At 40.5% G+C, this 20,412-nt stretch overlaps 1 protein-coding gene across 1 annotated transcript; it reads right to left on the bottom strand.

The window, feature by feature from the left end:
* Nucleotides 1-134: 134 nt before the first annotated feature.
* On the bottom strand, nucleotides 135-18,504 carry LOC131883437 (uncharacterized). Its single transcript, XM_059230915.1, has 12 exons — nucleotides 17,996-18,504; nucleotides 17,768-17,920; nucleotides 17,505-17,696; nucleotides 17,315-17,434; nucleotides 17,066-17,173; nucleotides 15,567-15,681; nucleotides 11,236-11,336; nucleotides 6,199-6,396; nucleotides 2,522-2,777; nucleotides 1,761-1,881; nucleotides 1,183-1,373; nucleotides 135-666 (listed from the first exon to the last, which is right to left on the bottom strand). The coding sequence occupies exons 1-12, from the start codon at nucleotides 18,012-18,014 to the stop codon at nucleotides 369-371; spliced, it is 1,872 nt and encodes a 623-aa protein (XP_059086898.1). The 5' UTR covers nucleotides 18,015-18,504; the 3' UTR covers nucleotides 135-368.
* Nucleotides 18,505-20,412: the final 1,908 nt, after the last annotated feature.

Here is a 20,412-nt window from a genome sequence, read left to right as displayed (position 1 = left end):
TGCGTACCAGTTCCCGTCACCTTAGCTACACGTGAGTTGTGAGATAAACGTGAGTCATCCAACTCATTGATCAAAAAATGATCCTCCTTGCGACACGCCAGCAAGACCTTATTAGATCAAAAATGCTCGACAAATAATGAATAATAATGTAGAGTTCTGTATTTCCGTAATCTTAGATCCAATGACAAACACGAGGAAAGCGGAAAAAAATATATGGGTCTCGAACTCAGGTTGGCACAATACAACACCAATAACAATATCTCGCGGATCAAGGAAAATGCCCTTCAAAGCGTTGGTGATCGAGCTTCCAATGTGCCATGAGATCCTCGATGAACAAGAGGGAGATATGGAAATTCAAAGGGAGCGATTTATGATGGAGGACCGTCCATTTGTTCCACTATTGCTCGGAGAACAGCTGCGGCCATGAGGGAAGAGTAGTTTTGCCATTCTCGCTCTCGAGTGCCATCCTTGTAGTCTGTGATGCCTCGAATGAGGACATACTGATCTTTTCTGTTGCCGTAAATGGATTCCACCACGGCATCCAATTCGGTGTCGAAACACAGGGTTCCGAAACGGGCTGCGAATTCCTGTCGCAATTGATCATCCAACGAGATTTTCTTTCCCGAGGCGACAGACCCGAAATGCAGCAAAGGTTCACCATAGACTCTGTAGGAGTAAAAGAACCATACAAAAGTTTGCCTTCAAGTGACTGGGGCAGTAAGGGATTATTGGGCCTAGTTCTAGTGGAATTTCCTCGTAACATAAGAAAAGGAAACTATTTTAAATGTTATCAAAATCTTCTTTGGTTGTCTAGAAGAGCACTGTGGAGAAATAGAAATTCACACACTACTTTACTTCAAGTACACGCAACCATTTCGTGGGTACCAAAAAATGGCAAAATTCAGAGCCCCCAGCTCAACTAACGCCCACCAAAGACCCGTGGGTATATATGTATGTATGATATGAGTGTGTCAGAGCAGGGGCATTGTTCCCCTTCTGGGAATCGGAAACTGAAATGGCTCTCTACTAGAAACCAATATCGGGAACTACGTACATAGCCTACAAGAACCATATTTCTGGCTCGTTTTCACTTTCTTGACACGTTCCAAACCAATGGGTGTTCATCTAGCTTAGAGCGTCGGAACTGCAGCTTATCACTAATAGAGTGCTCTTCGTACGTACCTGGGATCTTCCACTTGTCCCTTGGGAGGTGGATGTCCGACTTCAATCACGTCTCCTCCTCCCACCGACATGTACAACTTGTCCGTTTCCGCCGAGGGGCGAGTCCAATCACCGCCCATTTCAGACTCAAGATGCTGTTGAGCGGATCGGTAGTAACCCAGCCAAGGAGCCTCCGAAGGATTAGCTTCAAACTAGAATGGACCCAAAGAAATCTATGCGGGTGTGGAGAATTGAGTTTTCTTTTTATTTCTTTCATGGCCACGAGGGTCAAGGAGCTCCATAGGGGATCAAGTTCGGTAATCCTCAGGTCTGAATCTGACGCCATTTTCTCCATTTTTACCTTCACAAACGACACCCGTCCCCAAAGTCGAGGACAGAAAGTGGGACTCTTACACCAATAAAAGGCACCCACGTTTTTAAGAAAGTGGCGCCAAAGCAGAGGTTCCACAACAAGGGATATGCAGTTCATTCATTTCAAATCGTGACATTGAAGTTCTCCATATCTTATCCTCACCCAAAGTGAAAAGTTGCGTCCGGTTGACTGGGCAAAATAACTCTCGTGTCTGGATTTGTCTTACCTTTTTGGCGAGACCTTGTGCCAGATCTTGAATGCCAAGATCCGGGGGACACCAGGATTTGGTTTCGAATTTGATATCACCATTCTTGCAAAAGATCACATCAGAGTGTTTGTAGATGGATCTGAGGGAGATGAAAGAATAAATCGAATCAAAACGGCTTCGGACGAGACAAAAAGGAATTCTTAAGAGCCCCTCAGCTTTTACTATGAAGTCTTCCTTCACAAGTAGGCACAAAAAGCACAACTGGGAGATAGGAACCAATTGAAAGGACTTCTTCTAAGGAAATGCACAAATTGAGGTGTCGGATGAGATGGAGTGCTTATTCGTCTCATTCGTTCCCACGTTCCCATATTTTCGCGCCACTACATGGACCAGAAATTCTTTCGAACCCAAACAAAAACGGATTATCTACTGTCCGCTATACTACTTGGCGAAAGGAATGACACAACTTTTGGTCCTTCGTTACGAGGTAAAAAGGACCTCAGAGAAAATGCATCCTCTTAATAAGCCTCTATCCACCCAGTTGTAGCGAAGCTGCTTCAGATGTCCCACATGAAGAAAAAAGGAGCCCCAATAGTTCTCCAAACAAATTGTATCTAGGTACAAATTTCCCCGAAATGCACTCACAAGGGATATTCGAAAGTGCAATAATGATTGAATGATTCGAGCCGCAGTACTCACTCCCCACCAAAACAATATTCCACTTAACACGAACCAAGGAACACCAGCCAACCACCCAACCACCCAACCAGCGAACCAACCTGTCTTGAGAGGAGACTGGAGTAGCAATCACGACATCGCCTTTCCTCACATGCTTGTCGAAATCAGTGTAATGCGGAACCGCTCCTCCCACTCCCACCAAGAACACGTGCTCCACGCGTTGAAAAGTGCCCAAGAGACGTGTGGTGGTGCTGCCCGTGGCAATGAGGGCGTCTTTGCCATTCCCGATGAGAGGTAACTTGGTGGTCACCACGCGATGTGACCCCAAATCACCCAGCGTGTACACATTGGCTTCTCCTGAAATTTAGGGAACATTCTCTTCAGCCACTGGGAACAGGGCTTGGTGTAAACGATAGCCTGTGGCAAAAGCTATCGAGGATTCATAGCTGTTCAAAATATCTTAAGAGATGTGTTAGAACTTTGAAGACCCAAGAACCCTCGAATGATATTTTGTTTGTTTGGAGTGACACAGAATGAATTGAAGGATCTTCAACGCCGAGATTGAGAACATGCGAGCGGTGGAACAACCTCAACAATGGAATGATGAAAATTGTTCGTTTGTTTGAACGGAACGCATTTGATGCGTGTTCCATTCGTTTTGATCGGGCTTGTCGACTTTTGTTTGAACAAAGAACAACGTATGTACTTCCACTGGGAAGGAAATGAAACAGAAATGCCTGGAATGTGAGTCAAACAAGACACGTGAAGATCAACTTCAAAGATGCAAGAGCAAGCTCCTCCAGCGTCATTCCAAAGTTCTGCGCTAGCTCGAAAATGAACGGAGACACTGTACTTAGATGAGATGGGCGAAATGTGTATTACACCAAGATGAATGTCACTGGGTGTCAGCCCACAAATATGTCTTGACAAGAGAACCCTACGTGTCTGACCCACTTGATTTACGGGGAAGCGTGCCAAGATTAAATGAATCCTAATTTTTCCTCATCATATCGTACAGTATACGTAGTACAGTAACACGGGCAGGACTCTGTTTTTACTTCATCACGTCGTACCAACAATGAAGCTCAAGCACGGATACACTCAGATGTCTTTTGCTGTTTCGTGAGATAAAGAATCCAACTCGTGTGTCTGACGCACATTACTCTGTTCTGAATGGTCAAATGGATCAATTCGATCCCATTTTCCCACAAGTCGTGATTAATTAACCTCGAGGGAATCGCATTAAAGGCTCCTTGATTTGGAGGAGAGCCACCCAGGTTCGCTCGGCGCCCACGACTTTGTATGAACACACATTCCTGACGTTCATTCATGAGAAACACTAAGACCCTCTCGATATCATGAGCTAGGCCTAGGAGGCCTAGGAGGCCTAAGAAGGACGAGAGGGCAGAATCGTTTATGTGCGTTCATTACTTCAAGCTGGAGAAAATGATGAAGGGGTCAATGAATTAAGGAAAGACTGATACTCAGCTAAATCACGATACTTGGGTGACGTGAGCCAATATTTATTTTGCAAGCTTTAGATACCCAAAGGATAGTGATGCTACATGAATGTGTACCAATATAAATGCTTTTAAGAATAACAAAACAAAGAGAGGGCAAGAACGAACGAAAGGAGAGGTATAAGGTGCACAAAGTTATACTTTTTGGCTTGCTCATAGTTAAAAACTAAGACATCAAAAATGCTATCGTTGAGCATTACCCTTTTGGGATATAAAGTTAGAACCCACAATTGAGTAAATACCTCTTTATGTTGTTCCCGTTTACCTTGTATTTCAACGAGTACTTGCCTCAATTGAACAGAGTTATTGACATGAATCTCGTTGGTTTTACAGAGTTAGTGGGAACTAGTGATTTTATACCTTTTGTCGAAGCCTCATCTGGTTGTGGCAGAACAAGCATACTTACAAATGTTATAAGTTCTACATCTCTAAGTGAATCCGTAAAAAATGGATACTACTAAAACATTTGTACTTACAGTAACACACTCGAAATTGTGCGAGAAGACAGTACAAAAATAAGTTCCCTCATAATCAAACAAAGATGGAGGGTTCTTCGTCCAGTTTTCCAACCATCAGCCCTAAAGACCCATTCAATCATTTGTGCCCACTCATCTCCAAATTTCCTTGGGTCTCTAACAAATTCCAAACGATTCGTGGAATTCCATATGGACCTTTAAAACGAGATAAAAACCAATGACAAGCTCTCTCTCAGATCGTCTATTCATTTCTTGATCCAGAATCATGAATCAAGCTCGCTCAAGCCTACTTTTCCTTGGTCTCTTTTAGTTCCCGAGTAAATGGAAAGTCCATCTTAAAATCTCGATGGCGATGATCTTGGATCGATGTCAGATATGCATCAGCATGTCCAAAAGGTCGCGTGAAGAGAGTTATCGAACGAAAGTAGGCTTTCCCACAACGCAATGAATGGTACAAAACGTAATTTAAACATGAAAACGAGGACCAAGAGAGGAAATAAGTTGGAACAAGATCCCTCAAAACCCGAATGTCCAAACAAACATCTTGCGGAAATTCGCTTAACCCGCCAGAGAAAGGAGGAGAGAGATGTAAGAAGATTATGATAATGAGATTCGTGACATACCGTTCTGAAAAATAAAAGTTCAAGAGGGAAAGAGCAAGTCAAAAGGAGCTAAAAAACACGGATCTGCGGAAAAATATTTGATCTCTTTCCCCCCTGAACTTGTCTTCAGAGCCTGTTGGGGGTTTCCCTCGTGGGATTTTGTTTGGCCTTTGATTTGGCGGTCCTTTGTGTTCAAATCGAAATGAATACGCACACACAACACGCGAGAAAACACAAAAAGGACAACTAAATGAGAAGAAAACGCAAAAACCTGAAATAAAACGAAACTCAAAACATCAAAAAGCAAAAGAGCACACACAGACATTAATGGGGGATTAGGACGAACATTTTCCGCTATTCCTATTTCAAGACAACTTTTTCCTCTTTTGCTCAGATTTTTGGGCAAACTTTTCCGAGCCCAGTTGGCTCTCTTTTGCAGTACGACTAGAAACCAGAGACAACCAATGGAGGGATAAAATCAAGAGTGCCTTTGATTTATTCAATGAACCAAAAATTTGCAAATGATGATGAATATCGCATGCGCGGTTGGGCTAACTTTATTCGGTTAATCAATAACTCCACCATAAGTAGCATTTTACGTGTTGTAAAAAATCGATTTGGTTTGTTCAAGTCAATCACACCTTCTGGGAGCATTTTATGATCAAAGAGGCGAGTTCATTATTTTACTTTACTATGTTTACAATCTAGGAGCTATTAACTTTTGATCTCAAATAAATTTAAATGACGTATACGAGTAGTGTAAGATTAGAAAAACGTCGGATGGAAAGTGAAATGTTATTAATGTATTTGAATTGGAAATCGAACAGTTTTATGAGTTCTACAGGCGAAATCGCGAAAAAAAGTAAAAAAATAAATAAATACATATTTTTAACCCTTTCCTGTTCAAGATTTCATAACTCTATGAGTTGCTAGCTCTGAGGAACAAGATGTCTCAAGGAATTAGTCCATCGATGTGGAAGAAAAATATTCGCCAGTGAAACAAGGAAAATGACGGCTGCTTCTACAGGCTAATACGTGTACTACTACTGAAACTAGTGATATTGGTGAACTCAATCAAAAAGTGCTCGTGGTTTGGTTAGGACAATCTGATGAACAAGGTCAGTCCTCTTTCCCATCAAATATTGGAAAAGTGTCTCCATTCTTCTGTAATTCAACTTACCTACGGTGGCGTATCGCACGAAAGTTTGCTTATTGGTGAGAACCGCGTCCACCGCCATTTTCTCGTGGTATTGAGATGTAATGATGGCAATGGTGGGCTGTAGAGACTTTTCCACGATTCGGGGCATTTGTTTCACCACCGTTACTTGATCCTCGTCTTGATGAACACGTCGATAAGCCCCAACACTGGAATCCACCCCTAAAAAAGGCATTAATATTTTTGGTTTCGCTAAACCAATCCAAAACGCAACTTTGAAGGGTTGTTTGACTGTGATTACTCTTTTAAGAATTGGGACTCGGACTAAAGATGCTAGCGTCCTTTTACATTCCATGGTAACGCAGCAAGTGAAATCAGAGATTAATCAACCGTAAAAAGGCTTTTACAGCGTGTTCATTACTATTAAAGGGAAATGATTGGATATGTTACCTGATGATGTGGAAATATGTAGATTTTCAAAATTGGGTTTTTGAATGAATGATCCCAAACAAAACAAACTAAGAGTAATCATTGTCATCATGGAATATCAAATCGATTTTTTTTATTCATATAAGAGTGGCTTCAGTTCGAATCGGAATATCAGACGAGGTTGAATACAAAGCAGAGACCTAATCCAAAGCCAATTTTGTAAATTTGTAGGGCGAGAACCTTTTCAAGCGATTGCCGTGCGTAAAGAAACGAATAAGATGGCTTTGGAAATTCCTTTTCAACATTGACTAGGGCAATATTGATACTCTTTACTTTGATGTAGACCAGTCTGCCGGAAAAGAGGTGGACTCGAAATAGATGTTCAATATTATATTCTACAATGCAGGGTGTTCCAAAAGGCATTACCAGTCCTAAAGTGTCTTAAAATCATACCTCCTATTTACTAGTAGGCTAGAATCTTCTAAAAGTATTTTTACATGACGTGGGCAGCTAACTTACTAAACATATTTTCATGCACACTTATCCGTAAAACTGAGACGTGAACGAAATTATTTATTTCATTGATTTCATTCATTTATGACATGTAATTTCCATCGTCATAAGCATGTTCAAAATAAGCAAACAAATATTTCTTTTAAATTTTGTCTTGTGAGACGGAACCAATAGTTCCGTTACTTTTCATATTTCTGTAATTACTGTACTATATGGACATATAGAAGAAGAATTCAGGACATTTCCCAATTTCAATGGTTCCTAAAAGAGAACCCATGATTTGTCAGTTTCAGAATTGTCAGAAAGAGCAAAGATAGTGAAACCAAAGTTAGAGTGAAGAAAAAATCAACCAAAAATTGATTTTTCTGCATGACCGCATTGTGTAACCAAAATTTCAAATCAACGATTCATGTACTTAAATGATTTTTTTGGGTTGATATACTCTCCAAAATAGCGTAAAATGACGTCACAACAAATCTGAATTGTGTTGTTGGTTCAATATCCAAATTTTTGGTATTGTTCAAAATCATGAGTTTGGGCTAAAATTTGTTTGAATATTTCTCCCCTGCTCTTTGTGATAACGAACACGCAAAAATGCTGGTTTGGGTAGCACTGAGACCTATGGGACTGTTCGTATGTTGTAATCCCCCTTTCAAAATGAGTGAAAACATTCTGTATAATGGTTTGCGTACTATAAAAGATGGGCATTCAGTTCTTTCAAGAAGAACAATGAATGTCAAATACTGACACCAAAACATTGGTCCAAACGAATCGGAGTCTGTGCTGATAGAAGCTGATACTGCAGGTCAAGCTTCCAGAATCTCACAACCATCATGTTGAATATTTTTTTCAAAACTGAAGAAGAATGATAAAGGTCCGTTGCAGATTTATATCTAATTAAAATTATCCATCCTTGGAGCTAAAATCAACAATGCAAGGTCTTTCATTTCTACTTCAGAGCTTAAAAAGAAAGTTCAAGAAGACATAGATTGGAGAAAATGAGAAACATCTTTTTCATTCTTGAATGTCAAACGCGACCAGTGCTCTTATTTGATCTCAAGGGGGCATATGATAGTAGATGATTGAGAGACAAAATAACATATTATCTCTGAATAAGTCATCGGAATGACGTTATGCAATAGTCGCGCAACTCGAATTGTCTCGTTTGTCTAGTCAGCCGACTGGCAAGAGGCCGAACAGGCAGGGCAAGGACGACCGATTTTCTTGGTACTTCCGACAAACAGGAAACTCGTTCTTATTCGTGAAAATTCCGTCCTGAATGGACGTGGTTGTGGCAACCTCCACCACGCCCTGCCCACCGGTTGCCAAAAAACTTTCATTATAATCTGATTTCTGTTAATCCGTACTGCCGTTCTCGACAGTCCCATTGGTCGGATATTTTCACTTGCAGCATTCATGCTACTATCAAAAAAAAAAATCTCACAATGTCTTCTTGCGTGTCCTTCGTCATGGAGATGACTCAGGTAAGAGAAATATGTATTTCATTAGAAAGAATTGAATATGAAAGTCCTTATTATTAGAATGATGATAATGATGATGGAATAGCTAAAGACTGTCAAACGTTTTGGGACACCCTGTTCATCTCAGATTTGTATCATGTACGGTACGCACTCCTTAGCCTTGGTCAAAGTGAGACTCAAGTCAACAAACATCGGGACTGAGTGAGTGTCATTCTTGAGCACTTTCTCCATCTCAAAATTTTTGTTTTCAACCTTGTTTTCAGGACCTTGACCTCTTTGACGAGGATTGTGCTCTTAATGCGCAAATCTGCACACTTTAGGGGTCTTGAGGGTTCCACTTTGAGCATCTCACTTACAAATAACTAGATGTTTACCATTGCTTTAAATCTGAGCAGAGACAGATTTTGGCAACACGGTCAATGTATGTTCTTAGAATCTTGAGTACAAAATAGGTAGAGTTAAAAACATTCTTTTGATATACTATCACATATGTACTCGGACAATCTGATGTCCTGATAGAAATGCTAACATCTTTTTTCTTGCTGTATTTTCGAATATATTTCTTGTCTTTCCTCGATCGGACAAGGGATCTGTATCCAAAGCCTCTCAAGCCAATTAGACTATTATTCAGTCTTAACGATGAGTCATGGCTCATCTCTAGACATCTGAAAAAAGCTTGAAAAAAAGTAGCAAAAATGGGTAACTAAAGAATGAAAGAAATTGACAAAAAAGGTAACAAAAATCAATCATAAAAAGGTAAAAAGAAACAGCAAAGTTTGCTTAAAAAGATGGAAAAAAACCATTAAATTTGAGAAAAACATGCTCAAGAGGTGATACTATATTTTCTTATTTATTGAAGAAAATCAAAGCAATAGGAGAAATGCATGTTTGTGTAAAATAAACAAGAAGTTAGGTGTCGTGAGATTTTTTGTCAAATATGTCAGTCGTGGGTTTGGTGTGAAGTGACCATTTTTTAATCTCATCAAAGCTCATATTCATGGGAATTATGTGATTATATAGAACCACATTCAAGTTTATTTTCAGTTTTTCAAGTCTAAAACCACTGCAACAGCAACCAAATGCATGTCGACCCTGCCATTTTAACAAATGAGCAACAAAAATGCCAAAAAAGGGACAAAAAAAATTCCTCAAAAACGACGTTTTAGGTAATTTATCCAAAACTTGACCGAAAAGGGTAAAGACCTAGGTTTAGTTATTTAACTTCGTTTCCTAAGTCTACTCATCTCTAAACCGATCCAAATTCATCATGTCTAATAGTAAGGACAGATGATATGAAATCGCTGCACGTAGTTTATCATGAATTATGGGACTCCATTTTGCATTGTCATCAATAGCCTCATTTAATGTTCTGCACATTCGCGTTTTCACAATTGAACTGTCTGCGCCTCTCGCAATAAAAGCTCTTATTGGCAGTAAGTTCCCCGTTCCTACTAACGTTTAAAAAACAACGACAATGAGCATATGCCGCTAAAAACAAAAATGCCATGAATGCAAAGAACTCGTTTATTCACAACATCCATCTTGTCTATAGTTGGTAAACCAAAGGAGTGTATTTGAAGAATTTGGCATATTTGAAGATGGAAGGTCAAATGATGCTTGGGGCGTATTAAAAAGAATAAAGAATCAGTTGACTTGCGTTGTTTAAAACCGACCCAAAAAGGCATGATTCATCATCAATTGGAACTTTGATGAGGCACAATCATACCGTTGTTTTTTTTCTCTTTTGCGAGTTTTTAAACCAATGCTTGGGAATGAGTTCCCAGCAAGTCGCGTCATGTTTGATAAAACATTTGGTCACATAATGAGTTCGAATTGTTCCTGAGCGTAAGATTATTCAGGCATCGTTTGCTGTAAAACATTCAATTGTGAAATGCATGGACAGAACGAAAAAAAAATCGCTGTTTCTTTAATCCCACAGACCACAAAGAGTATTTGCTTATTCGAGTGCTTCCTTTCTCGGTTGATGTTGGCATCTCAAATCTTCCGATGATTGTCTAGAATGTAGGCTTTTCATTTGGGTTTCCCCTTGGATCTCACTTGTCCTTTTGCAATGCCAAGAACGTGCGTGGTTCCATTTATGCTTATACGTACGAGTACGTACATGCATAAGACCCGTCGAAGGTTCAAGGATGTTGTAAGTAATGTAGCTACTTGTCAGACTGAGTGTCACGTTTTGTTTTGTTTGTGGTCTCTTTAAGCGAACTCCGTGTTACTACGAGCTCAGCTTTGTCTGGTCCAGTTGTTCCCTTGATCCACTTATGGGAAAAGAGACTTTCGCGCTCAGCTCTTTGGAGGTGCTAGAAAAAGTGACTTATTCCTCGCATTAATCTTAATCAAGACCACGAAAGATAGGAATTAACGTAGCAAGACTTTTAGTGCTTGGCACCAACGGAGGCTCATCTGTTTGGGAGGGAAGTCAAGGAACCCTCTCTAGAGTTCACTTCATCAGACTTACGGGATGTATCACAATCAGATACGCCGTCAAAAAAGATGTGTACAAGATCATTTTCGTGTTACATTGCCTCGACCTTCAGCACATGACCCTCAATCTTTTGATCGTCTTCGACCTCGTAATTCTGACGTAAAAAAGGCCGAAAAGGACGAAAAGGACACTTACCTTCTACACTTGGACCCCCGACTCCCACGGCTTTGACAAGTTGCTTCGAAACAAGCTCCATGACCATTCGTTTCACCAACTCTTTTTCCACCACAAAACGCCTAAAAAGAAGCAGGAACCGTTAGGTTTGTGTGGAACTCGAGAAATCCACCTAGTTCCTTGGAACTCAACTGGATGGAGCTCCCTTAAGAGTTAAACTCCTTGGGAGGTTGTTACGACGTAGTTGACTCGACTTAATTATATGGATCTTGGAACTCCCTTTGGCCCAAGCATCCTTAAGACAAGAGGAACGGACTAATGTACGTACGTACGAGTACATACCATATGATCGCTAAATGGATTAGTCAAGACAAAGTTCATTGGACGATGATCGAAGTAAAAAGAGCATAAAAAATGAACTTGTTTATTTAATCGTTTTAGTAATATGACGACGTCAAAGATAAAGAGAAAATGAGACCTCTTGCTCCCGAACTTGACGTGGGTACCTTTGAGCATCGCTATTTCTTTGATCCCAAGTTTTTCTACAGCATATTTTCTCGAAGCTCGGAGTCGTCTTAGTACTCAGAATTAATGGTGGCCAAAAGTTTGAGGGATATCTTTTGCACAAGTAGAGCTAGAACTTCCAAGCCAGAGATGATACGGGTGGCAAATTCTGGGAGCATGTTTTTTTCCACGAATCGACCGACAAATTTTAGCCAGTTTTTGCTCATGCGAGGGTTCAATTTCCAATTGTTCCCTTCGTTGTTGAATCCATCGTTCCTCTTGGCAACTACTCTCATTTGCTTCCACTGAAATTGATTTGGTCTTTGGTCACTGCTTTTGAGCATTATTTGGTCGACATGGTGAGTGCGTTTGTAGCATCATACGGGTTTTTGGCCAGATTTATGAGCGAGTGCTCAAATTGTGCTGGATTATGACATTTTGTGTCCACAAGGGAATCTGGATTTATTATTGAATAGAAAAAGCCATCTTTAGGGATGGAAAGTGTATTCTTTTCCCGTCTCTATTTATTGAAACCTGGTATTGACAAGTGCATGACTGAAATGGGAATAAATCAGGTCCCAAATTGCAACTTTGGCATGCTCGACGTAATGGCAAGAAATATGTATTTGAGTAATTGCTTTGTTTAATTGAAGCTTTTGAAAGACACTCAAATTTAGTAATTGATTTCTTTTGTCCCCTCGTCACAAGTGAACATACTGAACATAGATTTGGTTGGGAATTGTGTAACTTTTAACATTACGTAAAATCACCCATGAAAAATAATTTCCGATTCTTTAAAACACATTTCAACCGTTTGTACAATGGTAAATAATCCTTTCTCCGATGGTAAGTTTCAAACAATACAACCATTTCGATTACATTGTTGACCTTCTGTGTGCAAAGATGGCCACCACGTAATGTGAGCAACCAAGGGCTCATAAATGTCGTTGCCAATCCAACAGAACTATCTGACGTCTGTTTGAGCCCTCTAATCGGTTAAGTGCATGCATTGCCATCGAGAAAACGTTTGGACAATCTGCGTCGATTGATTCCTTCTCTTGAGGGTACGATAAACTGTGACCTTTCCAATTGGTGTAGGCTCATTAACCATCGATCCAGGGACGACTCTATTTAAGGACGCGTGCGTGCCTATTCTCAACTTTAATATTCAATTCAATTGCTAGAAAAGGCCACCAGTTTCCAGACACATTGATGTGCTGAAGGTCATGTGGTGTTTGGGGGTCAACAATGTTTTAATGTAAAGTATAGAAATGAGTCCCTGACGATGGAGATGGGTCAGACGTTGTCCTGTTTTGATCCTATTACGAACTTATTTGCCACCTTCGGAGATCAGACAAGCAACAACCTCTGAAGAATGGCTGGTTCAGACATTGACTTTGACTGACCCAAATGCTATTAAGCTGGACTTGAAGTTCGTTTTCCACCCCCTCCATACACGACGCAAGACAGTGTTTTGCACGTTAATACAATTCATTGTTTCTAGACACATGATCTTTAGCAAAATGAAATGAACTGATTTTGTCCGCCCCCCTAAAAAAATAAGAAATGAATGATGACAGACAGACAAGACTAATGGTTGAAAAAAATTAGAAATGTGTTTGAAAACATCGAAAGTGGACCCAGAAATGTGCAGATGCTAAAATGAAATCAAAATCTAAAAAAATGACACTCGCAAAAACAAAAAATATCTTTCCGAACTTCTAAGGGCGAATAATGTTGAAATTTGACATCACGACGAATAAAACATACTTGGGCCAAAAGAAGCGAGTATGTTCCATTTTTTGTTATAACGAAGATGATATCAAAGTTTGACATTGAAGTTGACCTTGGTTAGCGTTTGAACAAATGCAACGCCTATATGCAGTATACAGGTATATTAACACAATAACGCTATACGTTGGGTGGGATGGCATGATTATGTTATTTAATTGCAAGAATCCGGATACTATCTAATCATTCGATGTGGGAGTATGAAAGTGACTAGTTACATGTATACATTCTCTCCATTGCTGACAATCTGGCCTCCATAATGACATAACATTCGCTGGATTATTGGTTGTAATTATAAACATATTGCACAATAGAGTGCAATAATTAGACAATCTATTTTGAAACTCATGTTTTGTAATGTTGCTTTAGAGATGTTTTTTAGTTTCCATCCCGTTGATTTTACTCCACACTCACTTTCAATGTCCCGCTTGAGTGATAGCAATTATCTCAATGTCCAACAATCAATAAATCGGGGATGAAATTGTAATTGTAGACTACGCAACAAATTTCCCCACAATTAAGACCAATGGTTATTCAATTTCATGAGAATCCGAGGTCAGAGCTCAATAGCATCCACGATGTTGTTATGTCATATTACGTAAACCTGGCACAAACAAAAGTGGTCTGAAACCACAAGCAAATTCTGCTTCTTTGCTTCATGAAGAAATTGATCATTGACCTCAAACCCACGAGATATGACATGTTCCAATAGGATAAGTCACACACACACACACACACACATCGTTGGTGAAACCAAATAAAAAGTGAAAGATATCAGGATTTGCGGAGAAACAGAAGCATCTAAAAACGACGCAAACAACAAAAAAGCGAATCTTTACAATCCTTTTGTCATTTTAAAACGTACTGAGTCAAAGCGAAATGACGGCTTTTGGAAACTGCTTCGAATGCACAATGAAAGCGCATATTCATTGTATACTTCAGCTTTATACTTGAAAATAAAAAAGTCTCCATTAGTCCCTGACAATCAATCTACAAAATATTTCTAAAAATATCTAATCGGTCGTCGCTCTTTTCGGGCAAATAACTAGGATTCACCCTTTGTTGAGATATGAATAAAAATGAGGTGCTGCATTTGCAAATATTTCTGGCTGTGCACTTTGATTAATTGCTAACCTATATATACCCAAGAACCACCACAGGAGTGGACCGTCAGATCAAAAAATAAAAGTATTTGCGCCGCAATCAATCTGATACGTTTTTCTTCGCACAAATCGACTATTACTAAGATAAAAAAGAATGGCATAATCACGTACAGCAATGGGTGTCGTTGAACTGATTTTTAACTTTGATAGTCGGATGACGAGGTATAATATTTTGGAGTATCAAACTTCAGTGGAAGAGGTAATTTTCTTTTTGAAAAATCTAATTTTATTTTGAAATTGCGGTTGTTTTTTTGCATTTGAAATGAAAAATTAATATAACGTGAAAAAAATTTCAGGTCTGGCCATCACATCATCCAATTTTTTGTAAATCTCCGGATCAAATTGGTTCTCCCTTTGTTAGTGTGGTTAGCGGTTAAAAGGTTCCTTTAGCAAGAGGCCAGGTAAAAGGACCGAACCAATGACCTCTCTCACCTTAGGAAACTTTTGAACAACTTTTTCTAATTCTTATGATGATTGATATATATTATGCGTACGTAGGGAGACTTATTAATCCCAGTTTTAGTCGCTCTCTTTGATTTCCGGAGGTTCTTTTTACATCCAATCCGAAATCATGAATAATATTCGAACCAACTTATCCATTCATAAATTCATGAATTCACAAAGAGCAAAAATTGGTCTTTAATTGACACAATATCGCAGAGTCGAACGATCACCTCTATTGAAAGTACTCCCTTCCACACTCGATTAGGACAAAAATGTGGGCACTCAATTCTAAAAAAAAATGTTAAATGGCCCTAGTCGAAAGGACACCATTTTCAAACTTCGCTCATTCATTTCAATCAAATTCCCTTTTTCCAACTTGATTAGTTTCATATTTGACAGGTCTTATGCCTGGTTTGTCCATTTCATGGTGGCACTTATTCATCGACTTACCTGGACATATCATCCACAGTCAACGAGTTTGGGTACGAATCCTCGATGATTTCTAGGATATCCTCGGCCGTGACTTCTTTTTTGGGCACGTCGCTTCCTCGTTCCTCGTCAAGAACTGAAATATATCCAATTAAGAGGCAATGAATGCTGGACTCAGATTGATCAAAGCTTATTTCGGCACCCATGTTCAGTGTTCGCCCACAGGACTTCTTAATCAGTTAAACTCGTCCAAGCACTCACACGAGTCAGATGGTCGGTCGTTTGATGGATGGACACAGAAATTATACATTGCCCAAAGGATGCGAGACCAAATTATCCCACGCTCTCACAGCAAGTGCACGCGTGCCTTAAAGTACTGTACTTTCCAAACCAAATCCAGTACTACTCATAGCTATATGAGCAACCCCACTTTTTCAACATCGGTCTTTTAGGCCTTGGCAACATTCAATTTCAAGAACGTTTTCCTGAGTCTCGCACCTGATATTGCTCTCACCTCCATAACAACACGGTTTAAGGATCGATTTGTCTCACTCAGTTTGGCTGTCAAGCCTTGAGGCTGTTCCCAACCTTCAATTGCAATGGGAACCAATTATGGCACAAACAACAACCACGAGGTTTCTGACCCGATAGTGAGCTTGCCTGAGAAGGATAATATGGTTGTCAATCACAGGTGATTGGACTGGTTGGTCCCTGACTAAGGCTGAGAAAACCCCATTGCATCATTCTAAAAGCATGTTCCGATATCGGAAAACTACCTGTTACGACCAAATGGCGTACCTAAAAACTGTTTCCATGTCCAAGAAGGAAATAGGAGGTTGCGCGAAAAATAGCAGCAGCAAATGCGGAATTGACTTGATCTTTGATCTGGCAATCAATCCATATGAGATTATAAACTAATCTTGGATTTGAAAAATCCCCACAAAATACGTCACGAATCGATTCCTGGCTATATCAAGCGCCTTGTTGAAACGCTTGGCTGTGACTATATGAATAGCTTAATACGAAAATACAATTTTGCTATTTGTCAAGCTTAATTATCAAAAATGTACTTGTTTTTTAGTATTTCAGGCAATGTGTTAGAAACTTTGGTTAGCGGCCCTCCCAATTTAACAGAGGAAGTAGGATGTGAGCTTATAAACTTTACTATATCTACATGTAGCTCTTCCTTGACTTTCTTGATCCTTGCTTTTACTTTATCATTCGCATTAGCATATAGCGTAAGGGCAGGAATGGAATCAAGGAATTAAGGTAATACACCTATAAGAAAGACGAGCTCGCTAGCTTTCCTTCTTCATTGAGATCTCAATTCCTTGATTGCTCAAGTGTCAATTCAGCAAAAGGAGGTGCAAGGAGGGTTATTGGAAATTCGACTTTTTAGCACACGCCACATCATGTCATCTTAAGACATAATAAACCACACGGGAAGGTAAGATTGAGTTAGAAATGGCTCTTAGGATCAGTTGTATTCGAGCTTCTGCATTCCGTGGCAAACGACAAACCTCTGGGCGGAGCAGAAGAAGAAGCAGAAGAAGAAGCAGAAGGCGAGCAAGTCGTAGTTGGGGCGGGGCCAGATCCATTCACAGATACCAGTTTTGCTCCAAACACCACTATATGAGCCATGAAAAATGCCCAAAGATCATCAATCATTGACTGATCCCAATTGAGCTCGACATGACTTCCCCGGTCGATATCAGTCTACGTACATGGCAGATTCCTAATGATATCCTATCCGGACAGTATTCTCTTACCTGGTCGATTGGGCAATTCATCCATTTCTTTCTCTTGAGTGAGTTCCACTTCGATCTTGGCCAACATGGAATATTCGTGCTGCATCAGCTTCATGATCTTCTTGATGAAACCCACATAATCTGCCAGAAGATCGCACATCAGTCACCATTTTTGACATCCATCTCCAAAGGCAAACCGGGCCGTACTCACCTCGCGGAAAATCCGTGGGACTGACCAAGGTTTTGAAGAACTCTTGGGCGGAAAAGGCCCTCTGCTCCTCCGGATAGGTCTCCTTGAACCAATAAGCTATAACCCGTTTCTCTTGTGTGTATCGTTTCGTCTGGACGTTGATGAGAAACACGCGGAATTCCAAAGACAATTGAGGCGGATTGATCTTGGAATCTGAAACATCCGTATCATACATCCTATGGTTGGTCGTCATTAGAAATCTTCTCTCAAAAGGTTGAACCTACCATCTATGGCACTTTCCTTGTTGACCACGATCCCGGCATTGCTACCGCCGGCAATGTGGACTTTCCCACCGGTTTTGGCCTGGATCAACTTCCGCTCCATCATGAGAGTGGTCGACTTGGCAGTCTTTTTCTTGGGTGTCATCACAATGTGTTCTGAGGAAAGGTTCAATATCATCCATGTTTCACCCCATATATTTATACAAAAAGACATAAAAACATCATCCTTACCTTCTCCGGAGGAAGCCATAATGATAAATTGGACTAGATTTCGGGGGAAGGGAGGGGATGTTCCTCTTGCTACCTTGTTTTGGCTGTTTTGGAGTCGCACAAGTCGTCTTTGTTTTGGCAAGTCTGAAGTGAGCTCATTGATCACTCCCAATCATCGCTCTCATATTCGGTACCGACTTTCTTGGCAAGTATTTATATCTCGACATACTGTTCCCTAACTGACTGTCTGAACGTGTTGGTAACCGAAGGCTGCTCACCTATTTCCCCCACCCCTTCGCACTCAAACACATATGAAACAAAGTGCGGAAAACTTTTCCACTTCCACTTGATCAACTATAGTCCGTAATAGCTCCTCAGAACAATCACACAAGTCTACAACAACATGGAAAAAAGCAAGGGAGCATCAGAGGGACCCCACTATCAAGTGTGTAATGCAATAAAAGGGCTCCCGTCGCATTCGTGTATTCGTGTGCTGCCCTCGCCGGTGTGGCTCTTTTCCTGTCTCAGAGACTCACAATTTCGGCATCTGGGTCGTCGAATACAGGGTTCGGCGGGCCAGGGTAGGCCATAGAGGGTAGACGTTGAGCGCCGCAGGATCGAGGTTGCGAGATTTAGAGGAAAGGGAGGGAAAGGTCTGGGCTGCCAGTTCTGGTCGGTCCCGGTGAATTCAGTGGAACAGGGGAGGAACAAGGGGGAATGAGAGGGAGAAGGAGGGAGGTGAGTATGAATGGGTCTTGGGTGACAAGACCGATTCTCGATGAGAGTGAGTCATGAATTCCGACAGCCTCTTTTAAGCACGAGTTCCTGGGATAGATTCCTCCAATAGCTTGGAGACTAATGGGAGTGGCAAATGGGACATGTTGGCGGAAAGTGCCCTTTTACTCTTGACGCACGGGAAGAGGTCCTGATGGATTGTGGTCAATGATCCACCAGGGTAGACAATGGTCATCAATGGGATCGTTTTGGGTTGGCCAATTTACCGTGCAAGCGTATATGCTGATGGATGAACAAAGAAATGGAAGCTCTCAAGAATCTATTGAGCGTGAAAAACATTCTCCATTACACAGGCCTTGTCTACTTGTTTACCTTAGGTCAAATGGATTTTTTTCAAAGCTAGTCACCACCCTACGTAGATACCGAGTTGCTAGATTAGAGGCGAATTTCCCTGCTTGTTTCACGATATGATTTCTAACATGAAAAAGCAGCAAAGCTTTTTATCGTCGAGATTCCATGAAAGAAAGTTCAATATTTCAGAGGCAATCCTCTTTCAAGTCGATACCAGTTGCAACAAAACCGTTCCGAGTAAGGCCCATCAGTTAAGGAACCTCTTTACCGTTACTACTAATGTGGGTCCAAGAGATTCCAGAGGAAATATTTGCTTATTATGTATTTTAATATTCAGAAGAAATCAGAACCAACAGCGGTTAGAAGTAATGGTCTCTGCCCAGCCTTTGATTTAAAACCTACCAACGGATCAAAGGCTACAAAGTCCCTGAGAACATTTGAGGGTAGCAAATTGAACAATGAAGGAGTACGAAAAAGAAGAGAGGAGGACTTGATTGCTCAAGCCTGAATTCACGAAGGCTAAAAGGTGCTTTCAAAACGCACGTTAAGCCTTCACGGTCACTTGGATTGACCCTAAATCCTGGGTTGGGTCAAAGCTTACAGTATCAGATACCTTTCGTACCTTATCTGATCACTGTACAGTCCCAACTTCTTTAATCCCTGCTGAACTCATTGGAGCCCAAAAAGGCGACGTGTTTTTCAGATGTGATTAAACAATTGACATGTACAGAATTAGTTAGCATAGGGATACTATCTCTGGACGTACATGTGCTATAGTGCTATCCAACAGCAAGTTTGAAAAGCTTTATCGACCTTCAACTGAATATGCTCATCGAACTTTCCATCATTTTGAAGGACTACACCGAAAACCTTGAGCATGTCTCGTCCTGCTCAATATCTTTAGCTCCCCTATATATATGAGTGGAGTGTTCCACGGCGCTGACCCAATGGTCATTGGGCAGAATCTCATTCAATTCAAGGCCATATTCCTCTCGGCGCAACCCAAGAGTAGGATGCATTAGTGTAGATTTGAGTGCATTGCCATATATCATACAGTAATCGTGCAGAATAAACCTTGTTGTGGCATTCACAGAAATATTTTTCTGATCTGATGTATAAGGCAAAGAGCTAAAAAGATGAAATCAGGTGTCCTCAAGTGACTAAAATAACGCTTAAATAGGGTAAACTCAAAGTCATTCAAATTCAAAGTGAAAGTTTTTCAATTTTTAGTGTTGTCTATGTGCTTTTCGTCGATCCTATCATATTTCATTTGCTATTTTAAACAGAACCTTTTGATATGTTCGACCAAAAAACGGAAAATATGCGCATTCACAAAATCGAATGTCATGTGC

The sequence above is a fragment of the Tigriopus californicus genome, chromosome 1 (genome assembly GCF_007210705.1).
Source record: "Tigriopus californicus strain San Diego chromosome 1, Tcal_SD_v2.1, whole genome shotgun sequence".
Lineage (NCBI taxonomy): Eukaryota > Metazoa > Arthropoda > Copepoda > Harpacticoida > Harpacticidae > Tigriopus > Tigriopus californicus.
The sequence above is the reverse complement of the archived record's forward strand: the minus strand, read 5'-3'. Positions and strand labels throughout refer to the sequence as shown.

Coding starts and splice junctions, on each gene's coding strand:
- LOC131883437 (XM_059230915.1), bottom strand. Junction 17,174..17,314: donor TGAATTGCCCAATCGACCAG/GTAAGAGAATAC, acceptor TGGCTCATATAG/TGGTGTTTGGAGCAAAACTG. Junction 11,337..15,566: donor ACTGTGGATGATATGTCCAG/GTAAGTCGATGA, acceptor GCTTCTTTTTAG/GCGTTTTGTGGTGGAAAAAG.